At 37.7% G+C, this 27,784-nt stretch overlaps 2 protein-coding genes across 2 annotated transcripts; one reads left to right on the forward strand and one right to left on the reverse strand.

Moving 5' to 3' along the window:
* Positions 1 to 88: 88 nt before the first annotated feature.
* Positions 89 to 4,687, reverse strand: LOC108570258 (Golgi apparatus protein 1). Its single transcript, XM_017932090.1, is given in 13 exon segments — positions 89 to 368; positions 490 to 596; positions 720 to 948; positions 1,021 to 1,200; positions 1,280 to 1,606; positions 1,694 to 1,913; positions 1,994 to 2,190; positions 2,298 to 2,415; positions 2,487 to 2,656; positions 2,750 to 3,034; positions 3,138 to 3,239; positions 3,242 to 4,246; positions 4,358 to 4,687. Coding segments are annotated over 13 exon segments (3,435 nt in total). The 3' UTR covers positions 89 to 203.
* A 2,171-nt stretch (positions 4,688 to 6,858) lies between these two features.
* On the forward strand, positions 6,859 to 25,694 carry LOC108570274. Its single transcript, XM_017932110.1, has 8 exons — positions 6,859 to 6,960; positions 9,085 to 9,323; positions 10,066 to 11,031; positions 12,516 to 12,867; positions 15,443 to 15,848; positions 17,042 to 17,313; positions 18,347 to 18,531; positions 25,483 to 25,694. The coding sequence occupies exons 1-8, from the start codon at positions 6,859 to 6,861 to the stop codon at positions 25,544 to 25,546; spliced, it is 2,586 nt and encodes an 861-aa protein (XP_017787599.1). The 3' UTR covers positions 25,547 to 25,694.
* The last annotated feature ends 2,090 nt before the right edge of the window (positions 25,695 to 27,784 follow it).

Genomic DNA, 27,784 nt, shown 5'->3' on the forward strand with positions numbered 1-27,784 from the left:
TTATATATATTAAAAAAAAATATAAAAAAGTTACTATTTTTTGTCCGGTAATATTTTGCACAGTTTGATATCTTGCAGAAAGGTCACCAGTATAGTCACTTTGTTTTTTTTTTAATTTTCGATGTTTACTTTATCGTGATTTTGTTCTTTTTAATTAGAGCGATTGAGTATCTTCGAGGACGGACTTTTTTCACTATAATTTATCACTTATTTTTCATTATCATTGTTCGTCTCGTCACTCTTCCACAAAATAAACCGGTGATGAAAATTATGCCAATTAACGTTAACGCAACAATCATAAAGTATCGTCTTGCAGGAGATCGATTTACCGATGTATATAGTTCTTGTATCGAATTTGGTAGAATTAGCTAAAAATAAAAATGTACACATATATCATGGAGTATATTATGATTGAATAAATGTGTTAAACATTTTTAGCTGTTACTTCATCATTTTTCTAAATAACGCAAAATGCATGAAATTTATTACCTTTGCCGCATTTCTAAACATTTCAATCCTTGTATTTAACATTTTAAAACAATCAGGTTGTAAAGATTTGTTACTGTCTTCTAATACATTTTGTAGACACATGATATCTGAAAAAAGAAGAAAAAAAAAGAAAAAAATATATATATACATTTTGTTGAGTCGATACTATCAATAGTTGAGATAAATTTATAAATTTATATATATATTTATGTAAAAATTTTTTAACGTACGCCTGCCTGCGCCTTGAGGAACGTCACTGCAATATTTACTAACATCAACAGCACATGCTTTTTGTAACAAAGGATCAACGTTAATATCTGCTCTTGTTTCTTCTATTAAGTCGGCAATTTCAAGACGACATTCTTCTTTCATGACTCTATTACCAGCATTAAATTCCATTTTCAGACATTCTTCTACTGCTCCAGGATCATTTTCATCTGCTCTACAGATAGTTTCAATCTATTCCAAATAAATAATAATGATTATACTAGACTAAACAAATTTTATTACGAAAATATTTTAATAAAGTACCTCGTGTGCACACATTGTAGCTAACAATGGATTTAAATGATAATTTAAAGCTGCTTCTCTAAGTATGTTAGTCATTTGATGCTCACATCTGGTTGTTAGTTTGGCCTCGCGAAATTTAATTTTTAAGCATCTTATAACTTTCCCTTCAAGCTCCTTATCGGTAGGTTCGTGCAGTAAAACCTAAGAGGAAAAAATTACGCATACAGTAATACAATAAGACTGCAATGACACATTATGGATAAGATGTTTTTAAACTTACCTCTTTACAATGCTTATTGATATCATATGAACATGCTGTTTGTAGTGCAGTATTAAATCTATAATCTGTATTTTGTTCAATCATTCTTCGAATAACAATATTTTTGCATTTATCATCAAATGTTGGCTCGTCTTTATATTTTTTTAAACAATCTAATGCTTGTGAACGACTAATATCATGACAGAACTGCCTTACCATTAAGTGACAACTATTTAATAAAGCAAAATCACTTGAACTATCTTGAAATTCTTGTTTTCTTACTTTAAACAATTGTTTGTGACATGCATCTGATAATTTTGATTTATGTGCGGCTAAACATTCGAGGATCTAAAACGGTTATGTTTTTATTAATATTAATATAAAATTTGAAAATATTGAAGTGCAATAATTCAATAGGGTATGTAAATGCGATACCTGCGAATTTCCTGGTTCAACATTGTAACAATACTGTTTGATGTCAGTTGTACATTGTGTCTGTAAGATAGGATCAAATTGAATGTTTTCTCTTTGTTGATAAAGTTGTGCTCTTAATTGTTGTCTACATTCTTTTGGTATATGATGCTGTGTGTCTTTCATTATATCTTCTTGCACTATTGTACTTAAACATTCTATTACTTCCGCTTTAGTTTTCGATCTAAATATTAAATATATACATTTCTTTGTGCTAAAAATTTGTCTGTTACATTGAAAATATTTTATTATAAGTGTACTTACTTTGGACACCATCTTTTAACAGAAGGTCTACAAGCCTCTTTAAATTTATATGTAAAGTGGTAATTTTTTAATGATATCAATTGGAAATGTTCCACTGCTGTTTTACACTTATAATCAGATCGTACATCCAAGTCGTTTTTGTGTTCTATTAAACATTCCATCATGTCACCCTCATCTTTACCGTATTTTAATACTTCCTGTTTTTGAAATATCTTATATAAATATAACTAAGCACTATACATATATATAAACATAACTTGTTAATACTTTAATTCATTTTTTTTTTTTTTAAGTTTTACTCCACCTCACAATGACGTTCCATGATGTGTTGACATGCAGCAGAAATGATTGGATTTAATTCGACGCGTTCGGCTTGTTCTTCCGTAAAATTGCCAACTGCTAATTTGCAATTCTTAGTCAAACTGCGTATCAAACACATGAATTAAAAACATATAATATAAATTTCCATATACTGGAATGCATCTGTTATTACCGATCTAGATTATCTTGAAGACATAATATTTCCTCTCCTTTTGCTGTTTTGTCATAACAAAATGATGCCAACTCATTCAAGCATACTTCTTCAATCTCAGGCTGTAAATCAACGTTTACTGCTCTCTGTCGCATAACACGTCTAATTTCTTCAAGGCAGTCTGTTTTCAACTGAAATAAATTAATTCAAGAATAAATTTTTAGCTTTCATGTAATACAATTTACTTGAAGCACTTCATAAGTTTATTTATAGTAAATTTTTACTGTCAAATTTTTCTGAGGATGATATGCATGTCTATATAAACATGGTAAAATAAGGGGTCCTCGTTCTGGGTCCATTTGTTTTCCATCACTAGCCCACGCGTTTCTTGCATGACATAATCTCGTGGCATCAAATTTACATGCTCTATACAATTGCGGATCCAATTTGAAATCTCTAGCTACAAAATATTGTACTTGCACTAAAGCAGTCTCACAAGCTTCTGTCATTCTCTCTGTACCAAGCTGTTCCATTAAACAGGATATTACTCTAGCATCACCTCCATGCATCTAGATTTAAATTCAATTGTATATATTACTATTTATGTAATTTAATTAAATTTCAATTAGATTTTTTTTTTGTTGTTTTCATATTTAATAGAATAATTCTTACATCCCTGCAAGCTAAATTGACAAGAGGTTGGCACTGTTCTCGTAAAACTGGATCAATTCTCCAATCTTCTCCAGCATCAGCTTCCATTATTAGTTCCTCTAACTATTATTATGACAAATGATATTCAATTTATTATTACATCTACTGGACACTCGTGATTTTTTTCTTTTTGTTCTAGTATGTTCCATTAAGCAATGAATTGTTGCTCCACCAACTTCCAGACTATTGCAAAATGTTGTAATATCATTAGCACATCCATCTACTATTTCAGGAGATAATCTATAATCCTCCATTAAAAGTTTTCTATGATCAAACATTTCAGCTTGACAATCTCTATCGATTTTACTACCATTTTTTGCTGCTGATTCCAAACAAAGAAGAATTTGTGCAAGTCTTATGTTTTTATCTTCAAATACAGGTCTTCTACAATGATTACTTTTAATGTCATCTTTGCAAGCTTTAACCAATCCTTTACTAACTCTGTAGTCAGATGCTATTAGTTTTCCTCTTCTTGTGAGCTGTTCTTGACATACTGATGTCATAGCTCTATCTGTTTTATGTTGCATTAAACATTTGTATACTTGACCACTGCCTGGTCTAATACTTGGACAGAATTTTGTACGATCTTCTTCACAAGCCAAATATAATTGTCGATCCAAGTTGATATTTTCAGCTTGTATTTCAGACACATGAAGTATGTGTCTTTTACATTGAAGTTGAAGTTCATTGACATGTTCTTGTAAACAAGCTAATATTTGTCCTTGAGATATGTCTCTATATGGTAGTTTATTATCACATTTAAACTTTTTAATATCATTTTCACAGTCTGAAGAAAATGGTGTTATAATTCTAAAATCGCTAAATGCAATCCATTCTAATCTTTGAATGTATGTAATGCATTGTGGATTTTTTACTTTTTCCCTTTGATCAATTAAACAAGAGAGATATGCTCCATGTTTGTCACCAGAGGCAGAACAATCCAACAAGTCTAACTCTTTGCCACAAGTTCTTTTAGCTAAACGCTCTATATTTAAATTATCAGTAATATTTAAGATGTATACCCAAATTGCTTGACGACATTCATCATCAATACCAGATACTTCAGTTGGCTGTAAAATAAAGAAATCATTAAAAAACTTAATAACTTTTTTTGGCTGCTTCATTATGTACTCTGTCATATAAAATAACTTTTATTAATTATGAGTAATTAAAAGTTATACCTTAAAGTTTTGAATACACTCTAACAACATTAATTCATCGTTATTTTCACTTATATTGCCGCACAAGTTATTCAAATTTTTTCGACATTTAGAACTTTTAATAAATTTTAAGAAACTATCATCGGATAAATCGCCTTTGGCTATGACTGCTCTCTTAACCCTATCGAAACTGTCAATAGAATTGCTGAATAGCCAACTAATATTTGGTATACTTTCACCATTATTCCTGGATACATCTTTAAAATAAGTTCTTGTCAAGTGAGTACAATTTAACACGGATAAATGCAGGAAAATTACAAGTGAAATGCTTAAATTTGTTTTATATTCCATCCTTACGAAGTGGACCTACTTCTTCAATTAGAATACACTTCTCATAAAGCACATTACGTCCTTACTGCGTTTTTATAGAAACTTCTTCTTTTTTCTCTTATTTTTTAACTGTTATTATTCACAGTGTAATGTCAACGTCACGAATAATAGTGCACTCGTGTGTAATCGGATAAAACCGAACTTTGCGCGGACAGATTGCCGTATATATGTATACACGTTTCTTACTACTCCGGCAGCATATTTGATTTTCAAATAACTTTGCAGGGTAGATTTGTAAATAAAATGAATTTATTTTGCAATGATTAAATTATTCATATAATATTATCCATACATAGTAATTCAAGAAGGTAAAGTAACAATTTCAATGGAACAATAATTTTCGAACTATATTAATGTTAATTCACCTTATAATGTGCAAGTTTGGTTTTTGTTATATAAAAGCACAAGAGTACTATGTTTTGTAAATATATGATAATAAAATGATATTAACTTAAGCTCAAATTGTTATTGTATCCGCGCCAATATGTGCAGTGACAAAAGGAAATGATTAAGTTTTGCGATATTTGCCATTTATCTCCTAGTGAAAATGCCCCTTGTCGTGTGAGTAGCATCACATAACGTTGGCAAGCCTGGTAATTGGGTATGTATTTCTATCCCGTCGTCTGCATTAAAGGGCAAGTGACAGCTCGAGCTATATTGTTGACATTCGTATGAAAATTACTCTGCCGCGTCGTACTTACAAAAAAGTAATTTTCCATATATTTAAGATTAAAATATAAGCGAACATTTTAATTGGTATGAAAACTCTAATCAAACGATTTTGGTGAATTGTGTATACAGAAAAAGAAAACTCAGGATTAAATGATAATCGCGGTGTTTGAGGAAGTATAATTACATAGGATTAATAGATTTTAAACGCTTAGCGATCACGCTTAAAGTGGTGTCTCTAAACCTTCCGGTTGTTCCATATTGATTAGTATCGTTTAGTAGTTCTAACAATGACTGCTTACTGGAAAACACTGTTCAAGCATCGTCGTAAACGATGTTCTCGTTAGTAGTATATTCCGGACAGTGAACGATAAAGTGCGTGTGTAAAAGTGAATCAATCCGTATGGTATTACGCGTAGTAACTACGGCGTCATTTTCTAAAGAAAACTAGCAATTTTTTTGACTGATATTCGATTCATATCATCGTCTCGATGCAACTTAAAAAACTTGTATAAAAAGTAAGTTTTAATCTAATCTTACGTTAAATAAGAAAAAAACTCTTATTTTCTGAACGCAGTTTTAATAATTGTCTTTTTAAGCATTGGTTTGTGGCCGTTTAAATTTATTTTGTACAACTTCGCATTTGTACATTCTCGATAGATTTCATTTTTCGCAGTACATTAAAGACATGATATTTATCAGCAATCAAATTCACATAAATATCATGCCTATTCAATGTAACAATAGAAACAGATTATTCCATTCAAAAGATTAAAAGATCCATTAAAAGATAATTTACCACGTATACTAACGAAATTATATCACGCAAATTATTTAGAAATCAAAAGTAGCGCGCAGAAAATTCGCGACACATTGAAACTCATATACGACGCAAAAAGGTAGTATTTCGAGCAACGACGAAAAAGTGTGATGTTTGTTTATAGTCTATGCTTCGCATTTATTGTTTGTCCATAAACAACATCATCGACAGATTTCTTACATCGTTCTTTTTTTACGTGTCTGAAGTTGACGTCTTAAGAAATCATGGTTTACCTAACTTCTTAATTTCGTGTCTAAAATAACGCAGCAGGTAGCGTCCCGTGTATTAACTATCTCTGACATTTTCGGTTTTATTTATAGCGTTATATTTTAAGGGTGTTCTTGTTGTTTTGTGTTCGATTTCGCATCCTTTTCGTAAAGTAAAAGAAAGAATTAAGACTATTGTTTGTGATATTTCATCATCTGATCGTTCGTTCGGTCTTTCCTTTAAAGATTCGAGCTCGAGCAAGGGAATAATCGATTGCTGGTCTCGAGTGTGTGCGATAACGGAAATAACGCGATCGATTCGAATCGGTGAGATCGTGTAACCGAAGTGGTGAAACGGAGAAAGAGAAAGACGGTTTCGGCATGATCTGTGGCGGTGGCAAGATCTCGTTTGAAATATCGGGCGGGGAGGAGGAGGCATGGAAGCTGAAGCTGGCCGGCAGTCTCACCATCAGGGGCTGCAGCTTACCCTGCCATCCCCGGGAATCCCCGGACTGGACGTTGTGAGAGCTTTGCATCAGGTTTGAACCGCAACAATTCAATTAATTCATGTTAACCAATGTCGTTATAATTAATTATAACAATTCGATTTTTATCGATTTGCGTTCATCTTATTCCTCCCTATTTTCCTAATACTATTTGATATTTTCCCGCTTTTTCTACGTAGTGAAGTACGGTTTGTTAAAACGTAAATACGACGTAAATACGACGTAAATTTGTATACTACAAACATTTGTTTGGCAGTGCGGAGAAAATGATATACCATTGAATTAGAATCAATGCTTATCTTTTACAGCACAAATCAAGTTTAATTTTCTTATATAAAAAGAGAAATGCTGTTATAAAGTACATGCCACCGTTGACTCACTTTATTTCCCTACGTGCACGTGTGCATATATATACGTATGATTGGTTAGATGACACGGCGCTTGGCAAGGGAGCAGGTAACATTATACACCCTTACTTGAGCCATCGATTTCATGTACTCGATGCTATTCATTCTTCTTCGATCTTTTTACCCCCGTGATCCCTTGACCTTGGGTAGTCCATGATGCTGGGTTTCCTTTATATACGTTCAAGGCCGATCGGATTAAGGGGTATATGTCATTTGTCTTGTCTGATCAATTCAGATTCTGCACTATCGAAGTATCTTTCACGATGTTACAAAATGTTTATATTATTTACGATAATCATCCGGGAGTGAAGTTAGAAATGTGTACATTTCAAATCTAATTATTTTTCTCTTCTTTATTTTACTTCTTTCTTTTTTTAATTCATCGTTACTTTTTACAATCGTAAAGTATGCAAAGTTGTTAAACATTTGTGTAAAAAATCTTGTCGTGAAATTGAATCACGTTTTATACATTTGCTGCTAGTCAATTTTTTTCAGGATCGACGAATCGAAAGCTGTTTATAACCATCCGTTAAAGCTGCCCAATTTATACCACGTACATTATAACCTTTAAAGCTAAGATTTCGCCGACATTTTTCTCCCTCAAGAGCGCCTAGTAGGTCTATTCTTTGTCGTTATTCCCTCGAGATTCCATTTGCTTTAGAAAGCGTGTACGGTTTGTCTTGGTACGGCGTTATTAACTCTGTAATCACAGATATCATTGTCGATTCAAAGATTTACGACACGAGTTTCCGCTTTCATATTCGAACGTGACGAGTCGGGACAAATTGTCGTCCCTGTAATTGCACGACGAAATAAAACAATTTCTAATCATTTGGCAATTTCACCAACTTTCAACAACACACGATATGATAATAGAGATGTGTAAAAAAAATTTTTGTCTATTCGTCAGATTACTAATGCTGGAGCATTGCCAATGATAGGCATAGAGGGTTTTGTTAAGAAAACGACGTTACAATTCTGTAAGGTTAATGTTACCCGATACGCTGTTCAGAGATCTTTCACCTTACTTCTAATCTTTTACCACCGAACGTTTTTGGAATTTTTTTAAACTTCAGATCTTCATAATACCGTAGGACCCCGATTAACCGGCTTAACCGGGACCGAAACGAGTCGCATAAATCTAAACTCAGCGGGTAGTCGTGAGACTCGAGGAGAAATGATTGAAAGTATATTTTGTGTGTATAATAGGCTTTTTGCACGACAGGAAATTTATCTTTTCTTATGATATATCTGCACACTTCTTCTTACACTTCTCTCTTTTTATTTTGTCAATTTTGCACTTAAACGTGCTTTGTCACGGCAACCTTTCACCGTGAACAAAATTTCCAACCACCGAAGAGCAACATTCAAAACTAATGGCACGTTGTTTTTCTTTCTATCTCATCCGGTGATTAGAAAGTGGCCTAAGTGATATATTTTTCATTTCGAGATAATCTTTCATAATCACCGCGGTACATTTAACTTATTGTTAGTTGATCAAGATCTTCCAGTATTTCACCCTTTAATATTCTTTAGTTACTTTCTTTCACTTTCCTTGTTTCTCCGGTAAAAATGTAACTTGCACTATTGTAAATAATAAGAACAATTTCTTTGAAAATACGAAATGCCTCATTTCTGGCACCTTATCTTAACGTTAAGGTTAACATAATTAAAATATTTCGATTTTTTCAATGAAAATTTAATATTCAATAGAGTTTTGGTAAATGTGATTTTTTAATGACTTTTCTAGACTGTAATATCACTGCGCTCCGCTCTGGATTCCTCGCGGGAAGAGCTTCGCCGTCTTAAGGAGAGCGTCGGTGATTTTTCTGGCGAGAGCTACGTTGACGTCGTCGAGAGGCTCGCTCTCGAGAATCACGTTCTTAGGCGGAAGATCCTAAGCAGGAACAGTGAGTTTTCTAGTGATGCTGCCACAAGCCCGCCGCCTCAGGCTCGTCTTTTTCCACTCGCAGTAGAGGACGTCAAAGAGTGAGTCTCGAAATGCGTCTCTGTGAGCAATTAACTGTTCGTTTGCGGATTTCGTTTCCTTTGTAACGGCCGATCTCCCAGTTTCATCTACGCTTTTCGAAATCATTCTACGTATTTCGTATAGACCAACCTATATTTCATAGTTTTTTTTTTTTCTTCTTTCAACAGAACTTTGTTCGCGGCTCGTGAATAATATTTCCTCCGTTGAATTTCGATATTTATCGAGGAATTGCAGACGAGTCCCTTGTTCTCTGAAATATGTAATTGTAAAAATATAAAACACCTCGACGTTGTATCGCATACGAATCACGCGAAATGTCTCGTATATACGAAGAGTAGAAACGACGGAAAGAGAAATGAAATTTTAGGAATGCAAATCATTTTTCGATACTATGCCGAGATTTGATTTCGTAACTCCGGGAGTTAACACAATCGCCACGAGCAAAGACGAAATCCACGTGTGCAAAGTGATAAAACGTATTTCTAATTTACATATGATTTTCGTTAAAAACAAAAAAACCAAATTATCCACGTTGATCGTTAAAACTTTTCACGACAATGGTCGAGCAGATTCGCGTAATTTGGTAGTTAACAGCTTGCATCGCTAAACGGCGATGCTCCGCGGCGTTAGCGTTAATTAAAAGGAACGCGTCCCGTTCTCGATGCACCTATTAATAACCACGTGTAGCGTGCATACGCGGTCGCATTCTCGCTGTCATTCTCACCCCGTGAACGGTATCAGTCTGTCAGAGCAAGCAGGCGTACTCATGGACGCGTCCAGGGACAAAGTCGACGCGGAGGACGTGCCGGAGGCATCTAAACCGATCATCGACGCGGACGCCACCGTCACTGACAACGAGAATCCTGATTTGCAGTCACGCACGCTCGAGAAAACATCGAGAAGTGATGCAGCAGTATCGTTGACCAAATCGGAATCCAGAGATCAGAAGTCTAAGTGCACGATGTCGAAGGACGCAATGCTTAAATCGCGACTGTCCGGTGCCAGTTTGGACGATACGGTGAAAAGTGCTACTGCTGCTAACGAGGTGACGTCCCCTTTGATCGACAGACAGTCGAAAGACATCGAAGAAGAGGACGTGAATGAATCGCAGGCTGATCATTTGGAGGTACCAGAGAAAGATCTCGAGGATCTGAGTCTCAAGTCCGTCTCGGACGGTGATAATTCGGTATTCAGCGATAATCCAGACACGCAAGTGTCGCAGCAACTACAACGTCAGAATCAAACTGCCGATCAACCGAAACCGAACGATCAGTCTGAGAATGAGTCCGAAGAGCTCGACGACATCGAGCTGATATTCACGACGGATGAAACTTGTCGGGACCTCGGTCTTCAGGAGGATCTTGTCTCTATAACCGAGACAGAATCCTGGCCACAGCCTGCGCCCACTGGTCAACCAGTGTTGCTGAAGTACACTAAGTCGTCTGAAGGTGAATCTCTGGTTTGCAACGGAGAGAAGACCAGTTCTGTCGAGGAGGCAGTTTCCTCGCAGAGTTCGAGCATCGATCGTGAGGAGAGCGTGGACAGATTCGACGAGAGCTCTAACACCAGGCTGAATAAAATGTGGTCGCAGTGTTCGGTGCTGGTCGAGACAGACATCAGCAAGTGCGGCGTGGTTGAAGAGCCGGAACACATCACCAGACACGCGGTCAGGAGGAACACTTTGGCTGCACCACCCACCGCTTACAGGTAACGGGTGGCTTTTTTTACCGTTCACTGTGTATCGATTTCTTTTCAGCTTGTACGTCTGTTGCGCACAGTAGGTTCTTTCTACTGAATCTGTACGGCACTGTGACATCGGTGGGTCTGTCGGAGAGTTTTGTTGCTCTTCGTGTCTCCTTGTTCAAGTTACGTTGAAACGTTCAAATACAATGACCATTCTTTGTATGAAAATTCTTAGACATATCTGATGGCTTTTAACTTTCACGAATCTTCTCTGAGGTATGCTTTTCTTTTTATAATTAAGGGCGGAATTGATCGAACATTATAGGTTTCTCGTAGTTGATACAAGAAAGAAAGACAGGAAAGAGCGATATAGCAGGCTCGTACGGGTGTTTTACATCTCGTAGAGCTCTTCAACCGATGAAAGACTCTCACGCCAATATATGCATGTATTCGTCGAAAGTACTTTAATTAGCCGCTGGGTACTTAACAGCTATAAAACGTTTTCACTTACTTCCAACTCTTTTTTAGCGCACCGCAATTTGCCAGATGCGAAGCATCGTAGTAACAACTGATACGTACACATAAAACGTAACGACACTTTAATCATGTTTCCTGCTCATACTCGTATCTACACGTGTTGCTTGTATATGCAATTTAATTATGTTACCACTTATTAAACGCAGTTGTCTGCTCATCGTTTTATTCTGTGCCGCGTTAAGTCCATTTGTAGCTAAAATATAGTCATTGCATTACTGTAACAATGTGCTTCTTCGTTTGTGCAATTTTAATCTTTAATTTTGCCCACGAAATGTTCGTTTATTGTTTCGTTATTGTCTCTTTCTTCGAGGTAGAGTTCATTCATCGAGCAAGTGAATTTAGGAAAGTGTCGTATCAGAAATTGGCTTTGATTTTGACCGAATCACAAGACTGGAAATTCAATTAGTCTCGTAAAGCCACTGTTGGTCCAGGGTCTAATGGCATTCTAGAGTCAATGATGAGCTGTTAATGGCTCAAAGTTGCTTAGGAAAGTGTCGTATCAGAAATTGGCTTTGATTTTGACCGAATCACAAGACTGGAAATTCAATTAGTCTCGTAAAGCTACTGTTGGTCCAGGGTCTAATGGCATTCTAGAGTCAATGATGAGCTGTTAATGGCTCAAAGTTGGCCGTAATTCAATGTGAAATTCTGTTATTGCGAGTTTAACGTTCGCCATCTTTTAACACGACACTGATAATACACCTAAAGGTGTTCAACGAATCGTTCCATTCGCTTCACAATTTTCCTATTCGAATAAACTTCCTTTTAAGTCATAACTCACCAGAAAAACCTGACAAACATACCCTACAGATTTTCTGTTTTTATAACAATTCAATTTTGTGCGAATACCTTGATACTTTTTACATAAGCATAAAAATTAATGTTTTTTCTTCGTTATCGATGTTGCGACGAATGTTGAAAGTGTTTATCGCTCCAGCGCGTTAAGAGTTAAATAATTATTCCCTTTGCAGACCAATCATCCACCGTGAAGCACTAACAGGCAGTCGACGAAAGAGTGCTGCACCACTGAGACCGGTGATGGACAGAATCAGCGGCGTAAGACGAGAATCTGGCGCCCAGACAGATATTTCTGCTCTTCCAGCTCACTGGCGTTCCGAGAGCTATCTCGCGCACAAAGTGGCTCACACGTTCACCACGTTACCCAGTAAATTTGCTCTGCCGGCCGGGGTGTCTGGAAGACTTCGTTTGTCCGACAAGACCCGAGAAGCCAGAAGAGTGATGCTGTCGGACATCAATTTCACAAGTATGGTGCCGGAGCTGTCCAGAAGCGCCGATCATCTCTGCCACGATCCACACGCACAGGTAGGATCCGAATTGGGATCAGAATCCTCATAATTTTGTAGCCACGAGTAACGTAGTATTATTTTGTGGCAGAGAAGAGATAACGATAGTAGTTTATTGGGAAAAGTGTACGATAAATTGGTCGTTCGCACGAATCATGGAGTTTGGTTAAAGTTTCAAGCTTGAGAAATAAAATAAAGAATATTTATCGTCGATAAACGTGAATTGCGAAGTATTAGTTCATCCTTGTGTGAAAGAGTAAAAGCTGCGATGTCATGAAATTATGATGCCCGATAGTGATAGATTCCGAGAAGCCAAATCGGATCACTCGGAGAGCGTGGAAGCTAAATCGAAACCATTCCGAGGTTTTACGACTTGAATCAGGTCACTCCAGTGTCGTGGGATTTGAATTGGGTGATTTGGGGGACGTGGAACTCGAATCGGATAATCCTGGAGACGAGAATCTCCAATTGGATCATTCCGGTATAACGGGAGGCGTGTTGAAAGATTCAAACTGAACAATTCTAAGCTAAACAAATACAAAATGGAACGTTTTGGACAATTTCTGGATTTTGGGATTTTTTGCCTTCGATAACCTCAAGATCCATGATCTGAGATCCAGGATTTGTGGTCCAAAGTCGAAAGTTTCGAATCCAGAATCGAAAATTCGTAGTCCACAGTTTGAATCGAGAGTTTGAAGATCTATATAGAATCTGGAATCTAAAGGCCAGGATCCAAAGTTTCGGGCTCTAAAGTCGCACGATATTAAATGATCCACGGTGGATTCTATAACTCCAGAATTTTCGAGTTTAAAGTCCTACGACTCTGAGGTTATAAACTCGAGTTTGCATAACTTCTGACCACGGAAATAGGGGTCTATTAACCCTGGAATAATCAAGGATGAATCTTAACGTGAAGGCGCTTACAATCTCGAAGCAATCTGATTCAAGGTTCCACGATCTGGAGTAGTCTGATTCGAAATCCTTGACCCGGGGATGAATCTTATTGAATCGTATGAATTTTGGTATTGTAATTAGTACGTATCCTACGTGCTCGTGGTTCTCATTTTCGTATCAGTCAAATCGATTTCCATTATCTAACTGATCGCAGGTTTCCTACTAATTGAATTCACTTTATATTATCAGGTTTCGATTGTTGCTATTATATCTACACATTAATACGTTTCCACTTCAATGCAGTAGTTTTCTAGTTTGGTACATTTGTTCTTCGATTACCTATGTAGTGATTTATCTTATAGTTTCATTTAGAGATACCTTGTTGTACCGGGTGGAATTTTCGTTACATTTTAGGTACCAATGAATATTTTGTACGCACAACTAATGGATAATAAAATAATATTTTATTGGTGTCTAATAATTTCTTTATTTATTACGTTGAATGAAACAACAGGTTTACATACGAGGGAAAAATGTTGGTGACAAATGTTTCTTAACATAATTACATACATATCCTGACGTAAAATTGTTGCAATCAGCCGCTCTAAATTATCTCGTAGACTAATAAAAAAAGAGATCAATTTTCACGAACTTAAACTAAGATATTTCTTAACGAAAGGCTGAAACACTTTTCTGTCAAAGCAAAGGCGCGAGAGTCTTTGAAACCGTTTCTCATGGGTATTACGTAGAAGACAATCAGAACGCATGCAAGAATGTGTGTGGAAACTGTACGTAATAAACTGTCAACGTGGTAGACTATTCTTGAAACGCATAACAAACGTTTCATCTGTGGGTGGACCACACACGGAAAAAGGTTTACAATGTGCGTGGGAGAAGGTCGAGCGAACGAAGCTAATGTGATTTACTTTGGCGTCCGTCGCAATTCCACCGTCTATTCGCCAACATGGGTGACTAATTGCTTGTCTTCGTCTTGTTTCTTTACAACACTACCGGTTTCCAATGCGCATCGCGTCGACAAAATGCGTGGAACCGATTCTCTGTGTTCGAAAAATCAATCGGCGGATTTTTTTTTCTCTTTCAACGGGAAGAACTTGCGATTCAATGTCGCACGGGAGAAGAATAACATTTCAACCATCTTGTCACATCCATACATGGGAATTTTTCCTAATAATTTCATCCTTACCTTGGAGTTCTCTCTCTCTCGCCAGGCTTTCACTTCTCTTTATTTTTAACAATGTCATTATTAACAACACAGGGAAAGGGATTATTAATAAAACCTTGCTGAAGCATAAATACCTCTTAAGCTCTGGCAATTTGAATTTCTTCTCACCCATTATCACCGATCAATTTCTAAACAATTCACGTTACCAATGTTCTGTATCAGATTGGCGCATGCGAAGCTTCAGATACACTTTGTTTCCTCGCAATTAGATTAATTAACTTCGTTATAGATAATAATGCTCGAACAATTACGTTATGAATTCTTTTACTATTTAGTACAATTCTTTCTTCTTGATCATTATATACAAAAGTTGAGGATCGAACGAAATCGATCTGTCAATTTCAACCAAGTTGAAGGAACATTAACACCGATTGAATATTTTTAATAAATCGATCGAAAGAACATTTTAAACCACTTGAGAACGATTATAATCGCTCATGTTGCTTTTCCTCTCCAGACTTGTTTCAGTTCTCGCGGTTGCGGTCTCCGCACACCGGACGTGCACCGACGCGAATCGCTCGGCTCTCCGGCAGGATTTTGGCCTCGTTGCAACCCCAGCACAGGACTTCCCAGTCCATGCGACTGTCGCCTGTCCACCGATCTTTATTCCTCTCGGTATCGTGGCTCCTTGTCTTCGATACCGTCGCCAGGACTGGAAGTTGTCGGTGGCCCATCACGAAGACACTCTTGGAGAGCGACCGCGGCATCCTTCGACACCTGGAGAGTTCCTGTCGCCACTTCTACCCCAAGACCTACCTGGTCGTCCATGCCGTCCTCGCCTACCCATGTGAATCCGCCTGCCGCGTCCTCGAAGACCTCGAAAAGCGTCCCGAAAAGGACACGATCGAAAGTCACTTTTCAAGGTACGTTCGATTTTTATTTTTCATTTTTTTCAATCGGAGATATACAGAGTTTGTGGAACGTCTTATTTTCTTAAGATTACGAGACCAATGATATTTCATTTTGGTGTCAAAGTGGTGTACGTTAAAAAATTTCAAGCTAAATGAAGTTGGTTGTCACAGTATGAAAGAGTATATCTCGAAAAATATCACTTAGGCCACTTATCGCTATTCCAAGAAATTTTTTTTTATGATATCGTTAGATAAAATGAACCACTCTTCCATCTTTTTCGATTCAAATCTCTTTAGCAATCTTAGACATCTACTCAACTCCAATTCTTTAGGTTGGTAATGTATTAAAAAATATACAGAAGTTGACGATAGATTCTAATTCTTTACATTCTCCAATATTCTATTTTTCATCTTAATTTTTGAATTACCCGGTTCTTCTGTCAATTGAAGAAAAGTAGGAAATAGTAGGGTTGTTTATCTACGGTTCCGATACAAACGATGCTTGAAGAGTTAATTTTAATAAGAACAGATTGTCGTAAACCACATTTGCAACAATTCAGAAGAGACACGCTGGTTACGATTAATTGAATTTCAAGCTCAGCCACTCTAAATTAGCCTCCTATCGCGCGCAGCAGCCTTGCATTGAATGGAGCCGTATCGCGGGTTCGAGTTTCCGTGCAACGTTATAGGATACGAACGAGTAACTTGATCGTAACTAATCTACGTTACGCCGGTGCTTTTTAATATTGCTTTAGTACTTTGTATCAACTCGATCAACTCTCTGCTCCTGCAAAACTAAACTCCCCATAAAAACATCTTACGTCGTCACAAAAATCACTCCCCTTTTTTCTAAAATACACACGTTACATTAAAATAACACTGTCAATTTAACGATTTTCACAGCAATCCAAAAGTACACTTCTCTCTGTGTCAAAAAGACACGTGCGCCTGTGGACGAGTTCAGTAAAGTCACCTATTCACAATCTCCAAACTTCAGAAACATCCCTTGTTCCCTTATCTTGTCACATTTTCACAATAAGACACCCTTGTACTCGTCAACGATCGAAATTTCTCCCAAAATTATTCAATCCAGTTAAAAATATCTTTTCTCCCAATTCTTCTACGGTGATTTTCTCTCTGTGTCGAATTCGCAATAAAAGGATTCTCGGATGAGAAGGATCAATCGTATATACGTTTGCTTGCAGAATGTCCGATGACGCGAGGCAGTTTGCCGAACTTACGCTCGGATTTGGTGGCCGGCGATAACAGCGGCGACTCAACCGAATCGTTGATCGACGAAGCGGAGGATTATTTGCGACGGAGCATCGACTCGATGCTGACAATATCCAGTAGCGGCGTCAGTACGGATTATTGGAACCGACAGACAGCTAGGCGGAGACGAACGCGACGCTACTCTGAGCCCGATCTCATCCGTGACTGGCATCCTCCACAGGACGCCAGACCGTACCTGCCAAAGGTAAATTTCGTTAATATCTGCCTCTGCGTATTCGCCTTTGTACCACGCTTTATTAGGATATATCGCGGTTATGCGACATTTAAGACGGTTAGGAGACTGAATTGTTCGACGAAGTGTGCCGGTGATTATTGAAGTGGCATAAATCGTACATTTTTCGCTCCGGGTTCTTTTCTTACTATAACGCAAATTTTTCACCGTGGAAAGATCGATGCGACACAAGTGAGAAATTTAATTTTTTTAAATTTTTTACTTAGACAAGTTTCTTAATCAGTGTTTCTTGTTTTCGAAATTTCGGTTAGGCACTGTGCAAAAGTTCGTGCTTATTATTGATATTACCGGGTGAATATTAAAAGTTTCGCGAGTTTACGGTGTAACGTTATTTATTAACTTGTTAACTTAAGTACAGAGAGTTCATTTGTGAAAAGAACGACGAATATTTGGAATGCAACGATTTACTTATTCGGGGAACTTTATTAAACGAAAAGTATACTATACTCGTCTTCCACGCGAACTGGAACAAAGTGACCAATTAAAAGTTTCTCTGATCCTTAATGAAATACTCGAGAGAGATTCAATTTCTGACCGAGAAATGAACTTCGTTAACGGGTTAATGGAAAAACCTGGCGAAGATGAAGTAACGACACTTGAACTTTTTCATGCTTGCGCTCGAAATTAAGAATTCCACGGGAATGTGAAAATAAAATTGAAAAAAAAAAAAAACTCCAAGCCTTTGTCTTCTTTTACACGTTGTTCGTTCAAGAAACGAGTGAAAAAGGTATCTTTGTTTACCCGACGAAAAATTTTATCTCAGGTGACTGTCCTGAGTTATAATTGACCTAAATGCCACCGGACGTGTTAGCGATAGAACGATGAATTAAACGTTGATGACAGTTTCACAAATTTTCCGATTGTCCACGTTGAATCACTTTTGCTACAGTTTATCTCGTTCGAAATAAAATTCGCATCTTCGCGGAAGACTCTCCACGCGAAATACGATTTTTCTGTTCACGACCCGTGATCATTATCTCGACAGATACCAAGAGATCTCAAACTGGACCATCTCGTGAAGGTTATATCGCCTGAGGGTAAAGTTCTTCAAGGACGAGTGAGATACGTGGGACCTGTACCAGGTCGTGATGAAACACACGTGGGCGTAGAGTTACCCTACTTGAACGGATACTCCGATGGCACTTTTTGCGGCAGAAGATTCTTCGATTGGTGAGTTTCATATTTACCATGATTTTATTTTCTACGATTTTCAATTATCTCCCTATTACCTTCTACGGTGTGTTGTTACGAATTTAAAAACAAATTTTTGCCATGGTATTTCATTTCGAACACTGTTCACCGTGTTTGCATGACACCGACAATTTAATCGTTGTACAAACGACTGGTTCGTGCGTCAAGTCGCGGACTTCTATGGAACGAGCCTCGTTGCTTCACTGAAACAATAACGAGGCCTTTTATCGAACGAACGTTGGTCGCGTTTTCGCAGTTAGCAGTTCCCATTAACACAATACCACTGTCGCGACTCTGCATTGTTACCGCAGTGAAAATAGTGTTAACGAAACGCTTAGGAAACCTGACACGGATAACTAATTATGAAAATAAAGCGACATTGAACGGGAGAGCTTCGTTGAAAATTGCGAAACGTTCTGCTTCTGAAAACAAATTCGTACTTCGTGCGTTGCAACTTCGAATCGGGGGAAAGCGAGGTCTTGCCGAAATTCGTCCAAGCTAAATACTTTTTATCGAAGTAATTGACCAAATAGTCTAAAAAAATCATGGTTCGTAACAAGTACATTTGAGTGTAAATAAAAATCCACAATTTTTCTTTACTCTGTTATTTTCTACTTCACTCAGACCGTAATTTTCTTAAACCTAGAATATCAACATGGGGAATAAAATGCCCCAAGGTATTTTTCTCACGTATATGTTTCCCTTCGTATTTTCCCCTTAAAAATATCGTTAGATTCAATCAACTTATCAATATCTCATAAAAAACAATTTTTACAATTTTCATGCTAATAAGGTTGCTAAAAAAAAACAACCCAATATTGCCATAAACGTTACCAGAAATTAATATCAGTACTCCAAGGTTAGGCAACACGAGAAACAATTAACAATCACGCGAATACTTTGAAAAAGCTTGCCGAAGTAGGAAAACTTAAAAGAATAATCGATACGTTTTACGAAACAACCATAACGAGGAATATTCAGCGGCGTATGAACGAGGCACGCCGATCGTCGAGTAGATTGCTCGAATTTCTGCAGTTACGTGGAATAATAGTGATCATTTAGCCGCGCGAGCTTTCGTGATGCATTCGGTTACCGGTGTTTACGAGGCTTGGCTCCACGTCTTGGCAATGTTCCTCCCCTTTTAACGTGCCGCCCATCGGTGTGCCGGCAATCGAAGAACAAAACGGCCTGTCACGACTTCTTCGGGCGAGTTCTCAATTAAATCAGCGCCACCAGCAGCCAGCAACAGCGGCAGGAGCCTTTTCCAAATCGTACCCGGCGACGTATTTAATTTCGTAATTGCATCGTGTTTTCCCCGAGATAATAGGCCGAACGTTAGAACGAGCTGCGTGACAAAAGCAATTCCGCTTGCGATAAACTCTCTGTTCCACACCTCTCTCTCTTTCTCACTTGCATAGCAAGTTCGCGCGCATGCACCTGCACGTATATGCACATGCAGCGCAGCGAATATGGGCCTGCACATTACTCTCTCTCTTTCCCGCGGAAGAATGCAAAGTTCGCCCTATGAACGCCGCTCGATAACTCCCCGCCACTTTTCTCAACTATTGTTTCTCAGCGCAGAAGAAACGGTAATTCGCTCACTTCCGCCGGATAACGAGCAGAGGCTGTTTCAAGCGGCCTTAAAAATTTTTTCGAAATACATACACCCTTTCTCGTGTGCAGAAACAGGGAGGCTTGCTCGCTCGTGCTGCTCTTTGCGTTACGTCGAGATTCTGTTAAATTGAAATAATACGGTGTGATGGGATAGTAAAGAATTTTGTGTCTCTTGTTGAAATTATCTACATTGTCGGTCGAAAATTTGGAAATTTCTTTCTATTTCGATTTCTTTTCGGTGTGATCTTCTCGAGGATCGAAGTATCCTTCGATCACATCTTTTAGTTTGTCGTGTATTTAAGATCTGCTTCTATTAAAAAGAAAATTCTTGCTTTCGCAGAAACGTTTAACGATTTCGAAGTTTCCTCGATACTATAGATACTATAGAATTTCCGAGAGTTGTAAGAAGTTAAATTACATAGTATGTGTTTTATCGTTTCATTATACCATAAAACAAGCTTGCTTTGTGGAAGTTTGTGGGGTCAAGCGAAGCAGTGTGAAGGAAAAAGTGTAGTTGACGGTATTATTATGAATTAAACATGTCCAGTTTAGAGACTTTACAATACGAAGTTATTAAAGTGCCTTTAAAGGCCCGACTTGTAGCCTCACTAAAAGCAGTTTCTAACCAATGATGACATTATGCTTGATGAAAGTAACGTTTGATTTCTTGCCAATCTTCTTATCGATTCGAAGATAATATTATAGAAGTTATTACCATTTTTCTTTCTTTCGGTAGATTGTTTTACTTCAATCACTTACTAATTTACATACGTTTCTTACGTCGAAATAGACACGAAAATTACTCCGAGCGAATTGACCCCTTACCGACGGAAGACTTACGTTCGATTCTTTTCTGAAATGAAATCACATCGAAATTACACGTTCCTCAAATAGACGCACACGAGTCGACGACCACGTCAACTATTTCTATTTCCCAGAAATGTACGAGTTCCTTGCTTGCGTTCATACTTTTTTGTGAACATACGTGTCTCCAATAAGTCTGTCGTTCTCAAAGGGTTAAAATCTGTTCGCACCAACAGAGCACTCGTTTTACGTTATTTTCTTTACGATAGAAATGGAGAAGAAAATTTAATCGAAACCGTATGGAAGAATTTTTCGAATTAAATTTGAAAACTACTCATTTTTCTTTTCATCGAAATATCAGAAGTACGAGTCTTTAAAGTTGAACTTTTTCCATACAGTTATCAGTTCTCGTTTCCTTCATATCTTTACTCCTAGTAGCTTTTAAAATGTACAATGTTATACTTAGCTGGTACATGTGAACGGACGACGTTTCATCGTAATGGCACTTTTGCTCGAAGTGTTTCGTCGATCGACAACACAATGAATAAGTAATGCAGGCTCCACCGTGTCGTGGCCGTAGATCGACGAGATCCGAGCTGCACGTCGCGAGCTTATATACAATGGCGTATGCAACTCCGTATCGAGGATATGCTGTATATTTAAACTAGAAACGCCTAGCGAAAATGCTACGCTATTTTTGCGCTTCCTGCGGACTGGTCTTCCGCGCCACGCGATTCAAGCGATTATCGATCGAATCGGGACAAAATGCTCGTTAAATATAGAATTATATTTTGGTATTCCTCGGTGATTCATTTTTTTTGTATCTCCTTTTTTTTTTTGACGAGCCTTGACACGAACGTTTGAAAAAGTAGCGCGAAGAAGTAGTGATTCGACAAGAAATGGTACTTCGATCTCCTTAATTGAGACATTTTGAAATGGTAATTGCAGAAATTGAATATAGAATGCTAATTTCTTCTTTTTTCTCTTTACAAGCCTTGACACGATTGTAAGAAAACTAACGCGAAGAAGTAGTTATCGAACAAGAAACGGTACTTCAGCCTCCTTAATTGTAGCAATTTGAAATGATAATTGGAAAAGTTGAAACGTTTATAATTCCACCTCGGTAAGATTTGGAATGCTGCGCGAAAGATTTGGAATGTTGAAGCGAATTAATTGTCAAAATACAGGGTACCATTTTGGTATTTTAAAACAATGATCGCAAGTATTGAAATTTGCATACTTTGCCGGAGCTCTGGTCACAAAGCAAATTGGAATAACATCGAGTGAATTGAATGAAAATACCTTTGAAACACAGAGTGACATCTTTCGTACATTTATTCTCCGACTAACGTTTATGAAAACGAAGCTTTCGTTAATGTTCCTTTAACGGCGTTCGAAGTTAGTTTTGAAAATTTTTCAAATTTTACGCACAATACTTTCACATGGCTTTACGAAGGATATTCGTTGCATGGTTATTCGAAATACGTCTGCGCTGAATGTTTAAAGCAAATGAGAAATAAAAGTACCATTCTGTTCGTATGCATAGAATGGAAAAGCATTGAAACTGGAGACTTTAGCCGATGTGCTTCGCGTATCATACGACGGAGGTTTGTCTCTATTCTTGGTCTGAGAGTAAAAAAAAATAAAGGAAGGAGAAGAAAAGTACAGACAGACGACCATGTAAAATGCTCTATATTATACACGATCGTTCGATATCTTCGTACAATATCTCGTTAGGTGAATCGTTCGTTCGTCCAACGAGAAAAATACGATTTTGGGGAAAAACATAAAATGCACCAGCAGATTGTTATTGGATGAATAATAATTAATATGCAAAGTTGGCTGACCCAATTTTTACTATAATACAAATTCAAATTAAGACCACGCGTTAAAATGTATTTTGATCGCGATAAGGGCGCATGCAATTTCGCATAAAAGATCAGGAAATAATTAGCCCCATGGGTATACCGAGCTATTCTCGTAACTATGTTTCTGCATAGTACTTCAACCGAAGCGTTACAAAACGCCGAGTAACATGTTCATTCGGCCACGATGTATTATTCATCTGAAACGCGTATATACACTTTCATGTATTTAATAATCCCCCCCTGGCATTACGTTATTGTATTTTCTCATGTCATCTTTTTCTTCTATTAATATCGCGTTGTGTCATATTTGCTGTAGCATTATTTTCATTGGTATTTTCGTGTGTAACAGGAAAACGAGCGGTTTTAATCATAGCCTAGGGAAAGTGTGAAAATGGGGTTGAACCTGTGTACTTTTAGCCAGTAGTGCATCTGGCTTCCATTATTAACTCCTCCTTTCCATCCTTTTCCACCTCACTAAATATGGAATATTTGAAATATGGTGAAAGCCCTTTAGCCTCCATTCTTCTTACAAAAAAAAAAAAAAAAACACTACGGTAAGTTACACCTGAGTTTTACTCAGCTAATTTTACCATGTAACCTACAAAAATTTATCGCGATAAATTCTAGTCTTCGAAGTAGAGACTATTTAGAAATTGTCTTAATTTATCTTTTCCATCGATCCTGTGTTTATTACTGTAAATAAAATACTCGGTTTAAAATACGAGAATGACGTTAACTATGCATCGGTGAGATATTGCATAACGAAGAAACGAGGAAGCGTGGAAATATAGAGGTGTCTGAAAGGAAACAGGATATTTCGCGATCATTAGACTGCGGAGGCCGTATCTAGGAGAAGATAATAAAAGTATCTCGCGGTGAGTAGCGCGAAAGTAGCGATAAAAGCGTAACGGAAGATAGCGGCAGTCGAAAAGTTACGGACAGCCAGAGAGTGGATGAAACTGTTGTTGGGTTTACGCGGGGCCCGGTCGATAGCCAGCCATGCCTGTCACATACGTTATCGTGAGAAACGTCCGTCTGTGGGGAGCCTTGGAAAATCGCTCCAAGTTTGGTCCGAGATGCTCGCGTGACGATCGTCGTCCCTGAAAGTGTGCCTCCTCTGATTTTGATCTCGAGAACGTACCTACAATGCGTTTACTTCAAGACCCGTCTTGTAACTCGAACCGTGGAAACAGAGTCGAAGGGAAATTCCTCCCGGAGCTTTCGACCGTTTTGATAAGACACGGTCGATTTGGGAGGGAACGTCTGGGAAATTTATTGTCTCCTCAGTTTTCGGTACACTTTCTGTTTCCCTTTGCGTGGAGGAATTCTGAGAAATTCGCGAGTAAAGGATTTGTTACTGTGCTAATTGGAATATTTCTGGTCTGTGCTATCATTGTGAATTATCTTCTAAGGGATTTTTGCATTTTTATGCATTTCTATTGATATAGACGCATTTTCTGTACTTTTCATTCGCCTTTGCGGGGAGGAATTTTGCGGAATTCAGGAGTAAAGGATTTTTTAGTTTTTATGGATCTACTTTTAGCGATTTTATGGATTTTTAACTATTCGTCGATCTTTAAAATTTTGTAATTATATATTACATTACGGAGGTATCCTCTGCAAATGTACATGTGTATAAAATAGAGTGTTTCATAAAATTGTTAGATTTAAAAAGAACCATTGATATTTCAACGACTCGTTCGCGTTGATCTCCTTGAAGATATCATTCACGCTGGGAAAATTACGAGTATGTTAAACCGTATTCAATCGACACGCAGAGTTCCTCATTTTTTCTTTTTTTCTCTCTCTTATTTCTTCTCTCGCATTGAAGGCACGACGTAGGGTAAAAGTCGAACAGTCGTCGAGAGATCTTATAGAACTATTTTTTATGTATAGCTCAGGTGGAAAACAAGGTAGCGCAAACCTGTTCGAACTGCGTGACTCGACCTTATTTCGTGAAATTTACACAGTGATAAAAATTCAAGTGCACACGCTCTTAAAGCTGAAGTACAAGGAAAATGCAAATGACTTATTGGCTCATGCAACTGGTCCACTGGTTACAATGTACGTGTTACGTGGCGTTTTCGTTTCGATTCTTCTGAGAAAGGCAAACCACGGCACTAAAACCGTGCAACATTGATCTTTTACCGGTCGTCGGTTTCCTTTTTTTTTTCTTTTTCCCTCTTCTTTCTTTCCATGCTGCCCGCTTAACTCTCGTAACCGTTGTTACGCCTTGCAATAATGCATACCGTCTCTTCGAGGTGCACGTTGCGATAGAATTTCTCACGAGTAACTTTCCTTTCTTCGTGTTGACAGGGGCAGGTGGTAAACTGTAAAGAGAACACTTTTGCGATGGTCTAGAACAATTGCCGTATTTTAGTAACTTTTTTTACCATAGAACGCTACGTTTCAATAATATTAAAAGATACACTCCCGAGTTATTTTTTATTTTGATACGAAGATGTCTAACGATATCTTCATATTTTCACGAAAACTCAGTTTCCAAGTTCCACCTTTTCCGTCGCGTAAGAAAACGAATTTCTTTACCGTTGCCAACGATGAAACCGCTAATACGACGTGAAAAAAACAAAGGAAAAATGTGTGTGCACTGAAAAGTTGAATTTTTTCCCCGTTTGTGTTTCAGCGAGCCTGATCGAGCGATCTTTGTGCCGTTCAAGAAGGTGATCCTCGCCTGGTGCACCACTTGACCCGAGCCACCCAGCAACCTGACGACTCCCCGAATTCAGTTGTCTCAGTACACCATGTGAATCGAAACGGTGAGACACATACGTTTAGCGCGATTCCCGGAGGTTTGTGAACGGGTACGTGACACTTCTATTCTCCACCGTAATGATCCACGAAACGCCACTTAAACACCGTGGAGGGGCGGGGTAAGTTTCTCGGCAGAAAGAAACTCTATTCAACATTCCACGAAGGGACATTTCGCGGCGTTCGATTTATTCAGGTCGCTCTACGTTCTTTGCAATTCTGAATGGAAAGAAACTATCGTTCTATCGTAGTTAACGGCAAAAACATTTCATTCGTTTATGGTTTCACTTAGCGATTCACTCGAATCTTCTTTCTTCTCTCCAATCGTCATGGTACGCGAAACGACATTTCGTTAAACGGATCTCACCGACGAGTACCATGAAATGGTAACAAGCATTAACATTAAGCGAAGTTTCAATTGAAGATTGCAAAGAATCGAGTGTACTCGATGTAAGATGCGATAAAATGTCAGCGTGCATTTCTTTTTCCCCCCCTCTTTGTTTTTTATGTGAGTAAAAGGTACTCTAGATGTCTAGTTGCCGATCTTCGCGAGCGATCTTCGTCTGAAGAATAGGCGAATCAGTATTATTATTATCGTGTATAAACCACGACACGGATCTAAGTTACAAAAGTGGCGCGTATCGTTGGCGAAGAAATGCACAAAACCGTGTCGATGGGATCCCTTGTGATTGATGAACCTTTCAACCGAATGACTGAGATTTAGTAAGGGAGCGAGAGAGTGTGAGAGAGAGAGAGAGAAATTTTAACAAGATAGACTTAGTCAGGATCGTACTAATCTCTTGCTATCGCAACCGCAATGAAGGATTCGCTATTGTCATTCAAATTCATCTCCTCTCTGTTTCACCTGTTTTTTCCTCTCTGAAAACGAACGACACACGTGATACACATTCCGTTGAGAAGGACGAAGAAAAATGAGAATCGTGCATTTGACAGTGAACAGGTAGCAAAGTAGACAAATACGAGACTATTTTTGTAACTCTTTCAGACCGTAAGATTTAATTGAAGAAAGACGTAAACACATGCTGGGAGCGTTTTTTAATTGTAGGTATAGAGTGATGGGCTCTTAGCGAGACTAAAAAAAAAAAAAACGAAGGGACGAATTTTTTCCTTTTAAATTTTCGTTGTATCGAGGAAGAGCACATGTGTACATACATATTTTCTAATAGAGTTCGAAGTGTGCGTATATATTTAATTGAATAGGAAGAAACAACGGGAATTTTTTATATTCGATCGTAATTTTTTTACTTTCGTTAAATTCACCAGTTGGACATATTTTCGCGTAGAATAGAGGGAACGATTTTGGAAAGATTTGTAACTCGCAGTCGTGAACCTCGGGTAACGTTAAAAATGGCACGCGCGGCACTCTACTCCTCTGCATTCGATCGATGTGTACTGTGCAAGTGATTATTAAATGACGTTCTGTCTACTTTTAGAAGATTTCTGATAGCTTTTTATCGATTAATCGTACCACCGTGAAATCGTTTGTATTTGTCGTTTTTACCGTATCTTATTTATTTTTTTACTTGGACCATTTTTTACACGACACACGCATAATTTACGTGCGTACGCTTGATCGTTTCCCGGACCTGTTGGCAAAATTTCCAGGAAATTCGTGAAATTTCCTTCTGCTCGAGAAGGAAAATCGCGACAAGTGATTCGAATTTTTTGCGCGATAAAAAAAAAGAAATTGAGCAATCACGTGAGATTTTCTCATTTCGAGCGGAGAACAAGTTTTATCTGATCCGAGAGATGATAAAGCGTACGCATAATTGAATCAGATGTATCATATATTGAATCAGAGTCGTAGGAGATCGAGATATAGCACATTCTTATATTTTTTATATATACACTTTATGTTTAATACTTAACGTTTACAGAGTTTCCTATAATAGACGAGGTAGGATGATCGATCAGCGTGGAAAAGTGAAGAATCGATAGTACGGGATAAACGTTGTAAACATTCTTTTCGAGGAAACGAACCTTACAAATGAGTGGACTATTCGCGTATAAATCTGTCGTATTTATATATAAAATATATAAAGAGTGATCTGCTAGCAGAAAATATACTGTATTTTCTCGAGGGACACTTATAACATCTGTGTTAAAGTTCCTGTTATTCTTTGACAATATATCTTCACCGATTTCCTAACGTTAAT

The sequence above is a fragment of the Habropoda laboriosa genome, unplaced genomic scaffold (assembly GCF_001263275.1).
Source record: "Habropoda laboriosa isolate 0110345459 unplaced genomic scaffold, ASM126327v1 scaffold81, whole genome shotgun sequence".
Lineage (NCBI taxonomy): Eukaryota > Metazoa > Arthropoda > Insecta > Hymenoptera > Apidae > Habropoda > Habropoda laboriosa.

Bases quoted from the DNA above. Each gene is read 5' to 3' on its own strand.
- LOC108570274 (XM_017932110.1), top strand. From the start codon at position 6,859: ATGGAAGCTGAAGCTGGCCGGCAGTCTCACCATCAGGGGCTGCAGCTT. The intron at 6,961-9,084 runs GTTTGAACCGCA...TGACTTTTCTAG, and splicing joins TTGTGAGAGCTTTGCATCAG to ACTGTAATATCACTGCGCTC. The intron at 11,032-12,515 runs GTAACGGGTGGC...TTCCCTTTGCAG, and splicing joins GCACCACCCACCGCTTACAG to ACCAATCATCCACCGTGAAG.